The sequence below is a fragment of the Elgaria multicarinata genome, chromosome 5 (genome assembly GCF_023053635.1).
Source record: "Elgaria multicarinata webbii isolate HBS135686 ecotype San Diego chromosome 5, rElgMul1.1.pri, whole genome shotgun sequence".
Lineage (NCBI taxonomy): Eukaryota > Metazoa > Chordata > Lepidosauria > Squamata > Anguidae > Elgaria > Elgaria multicarinata.
This window is the reverse complement of record NC_086175.1, coordinates 132,155,122-132,159,372: the sequence shown is the minus strand read 5'-3', so window position 1 is coordinate 132,159,372 and position 4,251 is coordinate 132,155,122. Positions and strand designations below refer to the sequence as shown.

General features: G+C 55.3%; 1 protein-coding gene across 1 annotated transcript; it reads right to left on the bottom strand.

Annotated features, from left to right (window-relative positions):
• Window positions 1-1,665: 1,665 nt before the first annotated feature.
• LOC134399775 (ubiquilin-1-like) lies at window positions 1,666-3,462 on the bottom strand. Its single transcript, XM_063127870.1, has one exon. The coding sequence runs from the start codon at window positions 3,460-3,462 to the stop codon at window positions 1,666-1,668; it is 1,797 nt and encodes a 598-aa protein (XP_062983940.1).
• Window positions 3,463-4,251: the final 789 nt, after the last annotated feature.

The following is a 4,251-nucleotide window of genomic DNA, read 5'->3' as shown; positions in this document are numbered from 1 at the left end:
AACAGGTTAAAAGCACAAATACAAAATACAGTATAAAAAGCATAAAAATACAGTATAAAAAGTTGTTCTCTAGCTAACGAGGGGAAAACCAAAGTGGAAGAAGGGAATACGGAGACGCTTGGCTAAACATTGGAAATGAAAATCCCTGGAAATAAAAATTAAAACGGTGACAGACACGTTCCTGCATTTGTAAGGGCTCAGAATTTTTTGTTTATTGATTTTGCAGTCTGATGCAGGGTGGCGAAAGGGGCAGAGCTGCTGGGGGGAGGGGAGGGCTCTTTGTGGGTTCTGGGGGTTCTTAGTGAAGTAGCCTTTAAAAAGGGGGGTGTCTGCTAGCAAGGCAAGCCCCGAAATGGAGGATAAAATCGACAAGGACTCTGACAAGGCAGGGATATCACCAGTATGCTGGGCTAAATATCGGAGCGGTGGTCTTGCGCTCTTGCACAACAGCCAAATTCCCTGGGATGCATAGGCCGGTCCTGCGTGCGGTGCAGCACAAGAGTGGGCTCCAGCGAGGTGGAGCCTGTGCACATCCATGCTGACGTGAGGCTCCCCCCAGCACACGTGGCCTGACCCGCTCCTTTCATACAGTAGAGGGACAGAGCGAGCAGAGCTTGTTTGTGCAGGCCTCTGGCGGAGAGGCCTGAAGGCTCACGCTGGAGGGTTCCACAGGCCACGGAGGAGGCCGCACAATCTTGAGATTGGCTCCTGGGCGCTGTGGCATGTGGAACTTGCAAGGCTGTGGGTGAACGGCTATCACGCTGGGAGGGATCAGAACACCCCACTGCCCAAGCATCTGCCCCAGGCAAAGGTCCCTCCACGGATCCAGTCCCACAGAGCAGAATGCAACCAAGGAGCAATGCGGAAACGGCACAGGCAGAGTCAAGAGCTCAAAGGGACCGAGGCAAGTGAGCCAAGCTGCAACCTGAAAAGGGCGGGGTGGTGGTAAAAAAAGCTTCTCTGCAGGGAAAGATCCTTCTTGGGCCCCACCACTCAATGAGGCGGAAAAACCCACCCACCGAGCCACCTGAAAGGAAGATGGGGTGGAGGTGGGGAACCCATTTCACTCATGCCCCCAGTCGTGGCAGTCCTCAAGGCCACAGAATTAAAGGCTAACCAGAAGGCAGGACGGAGACAGGGGACTGCACTTTTAGGGCTGTGGCTGAGACCAACCCAGCAGCCTGCAAGTTGGAGGCCTGAGGTGCCAGAGGCCCTCCAGGGAAGGCCACGCCATCCTCTCCCCTGGGCAAGGCACAGCCTGTTCAAATGACCCCCCTCTTGCACTGCCAGCCCCAAAAGACCAGTGGCCGGGAGCTGCCTGGGCAATAGGACGGGCGGCCGTGTCCGAGGGCCAGAGGCGGCCCGCAGCGCAGAGGAGCCCATGCTGTTCCCAGAGGGGCATTGGGGCAGAGACGAGGGAAGAGGCCCTCTGCACCCAACTAGAGCGATCAGGTGACGACCGAAACCTACTTCCTTCGTGGCTTTCTGGCCTCTGTTAGGGGGTTTTAAATGCAGGGGATCCGTTGGCTCTTTAAGCAGATCCGCTCCCACGGCTAGGAAACCCGGCTTGAGTAAAAGAGCACCACGGCATGCCACGGTAATATATCCACCATACTGACTTTAGTGTGTCAGGGGACCCCACAAGAGGCAAAGGTAAATCTGTTGCTAGGAGGCCTGGGAGTTCGTTAGCTTTTCAACTGTGGCCTCGATATCCCCTTCTGTATCAATTAGAGCCTGCAAGTTCAGTTCCAGGTTCTGGAAGCCCATTGCCCTGAGGTGCTCCAGCTGGAGTTGGTAGAGGACCACTGGTGCTTGGTCTTCCATGTCCGCTTCTTCTTCCACTTCTTCTTCCGCTTCTTCTGCTGCTGCTGCTTCCGCTTCCACTTCATCAGCTTTGGACCCTTTGCTCTCCAGCTCCAGACTTCCGTCGGCTGAGATGAGGCTCTCTGCTTCTGAGGACGAGCTCTTTCCCTCGTCGGAGTCCTCCATGCTCTCAGGTTCAACATCTGGATCTGCCAAGGCTTGGAGGAAATCTGGTGCTTCTCTCGTTAGCGCCAGCAGGCTCATTTGCAGCTGGAGGAGAGCCTGGACCGCTCTCGGGTTGGTCAGCAGCGCCGCGGCCTCGGACTTCGCCAGCTTCGGAGGGAGCTGCTGTGGCCACCCTTGCGGGGGTGGAGCGTTGTTCCACGTGGGGACGTTGCTGTGACTAAGGAACTCCTGCGTGGGGCCCTCGGGCTTGGAGAGCGCAGCTGACAAGTTCTGCATGAACTCCGGGTTCTCTGTCAGTTGGTGAACCATGTTCTGGATGCTTTCAGATTTGCTGTGTCCCGGCCTAACGCCGGGACCTAAGGCAAGCAAGATGTAGCCCTGCCCGGCGCTGTGACTAGTGCCGTTGATGTTACTGTTGAACAAATTGTCGCCGCTGCTGTTGGACTGAGGAGCCCAAGGGTTCGGCAGGGGCTCTCGGTTCTCTGTCTGGGCCAGGGGGCTGATCGCCCCGGAAGACGGCTTGCTCTCCGATGGGGCAAAAGGGTTGCCCTGGAACTGCGCCTGCACCGCGTTCAGCATGGGGGCTTCAATGTCATTGTAGAGCTGTTGCAAAGCGCTGTACCCTCCGGGGATGCTCTCGAGGTTGCTCAGGGCTCGGTCATGGTTCCTGATGATCTCGTCCATCACAGCCGGGCTGGTGGCCACATCGATCATTTCTCGAAGGAACTCAGAGTTGTTGAGGTTGTGGTTGATCTCTGGGTTCTGCTCAGCCAGCTGCTGCATCTGAGGGACGGACAAGATCATCTGCCAGCCCTGCTCAGGGTTGCTAAAGAGGTTCCGCACGAAAAGGTGTTGCATCACCTCACTGATCAGCTCCTGCCGGGTCACATCCTGGTCCTGGGCCTCGTTCACAAAGTCGGAGACATCAGCGGCATTCAAGCCCAGGACGTTCATGCCGGTGACACCAATGAGGAAGCCCAAGAGAAGGGGGTTGTTGTTCAAGGTGGAGGCATCCATGACAATCTGGAGCAAGAGATTCTCCATCGTCTGGGCAATGAGCTCATGGCTGGAGGCCATCAGTTCTTCCGGCCGGCTGTTCCATTCTGACAGGTCTGGATTTTGTTCCGATTGGAGCTCCCTGGAGAGGAACACGTTTGCAGGTGGCGCATTCCCCAGCGGTGGGCCTGGATTCTCTGGGGGTCTCCTCTGAGACTTGATGAAGAGGTGGACTTTGGACCCATCGCCAATCTTATGCTGCACCAACGTGTCCTGGTCTTTCAGGATCTCGCCAGCGAAGATCAGCGATAGCTGCTCAGAGGGCGTCTTGAAGCGCTCAGAAATCAGCTTCTTGAAATCCTGGACAGCAGTGCTCCCGGCCACCTCAAATTGCTCCTTGCGTTTGAGGGTCTTCACAGTCACTTTGATGACCCGGGGGCATTTGGCAGCCCCAGGGGCCTCCTTGTGCTTGGCCATGGCTGTCCAAAGGCCTGCTGTGAGGCCCCGTGCAAGAAGAGCAGAGGTTCAGGGAGAAGGAGGGGGAAAGCAGGGAGTGCTCTTGCCTGTGTGGTGGTGTTTGTGAGGTGAGAAGGGGCCAGTGGTCTGCTACCCCCCTTTGTCTCAACTCTAGCCAAGGCCAGAGCGCACATACTCGGGAGATGTTACTCCTACTTGCTCACAACCTGGCAGGTTCCTTCATTTTCCTCTTCTCCCCTCTGCTGCTACCCCTCGGGGGTTCCCTCCCTGTGAACGTGGCTGGACTGTGACATCACTGCTGACTTCACAGAGAACTGTGAGACCACTGCTGGCTTCACCTCCAGGGTTTCCCCCCTAATAAAGTTTGGCCATCCATCCATCCATCCATCCATCCATCCATCCCAGTCTATCAAAACACTCTTGAGTTACGAGCATGGCTGATGGCCTGATCCTGCACCAGGCCTTCTCAGGAGCCTCAGGAACTCTGCAGCTTCCTGCCAAGAGAGACTGGGTTGGGCCCCTCCTTCGGCCACCTGGCAAACATGTTTTTTATTCAGGCAGCCTTTGGCATACAAGCTGGTCTGCTGCTGAAGGTGGGAGGTTAAAGGGTTGTGCGCCGCTTATTTCTTCTATTGTTGTGTTTTTGCTTACATCTTTGTGGAACTGTTTTCGTGGTACATTTTAATTAAGGGCTAGGTTTTTTTAACCAGTATTTTATTATGGTTAGCTGCCTTTGAATTTTTGGCAGGGAGTAAAATAAAAAAAAGGAATAACTACAAAGTGACTCAT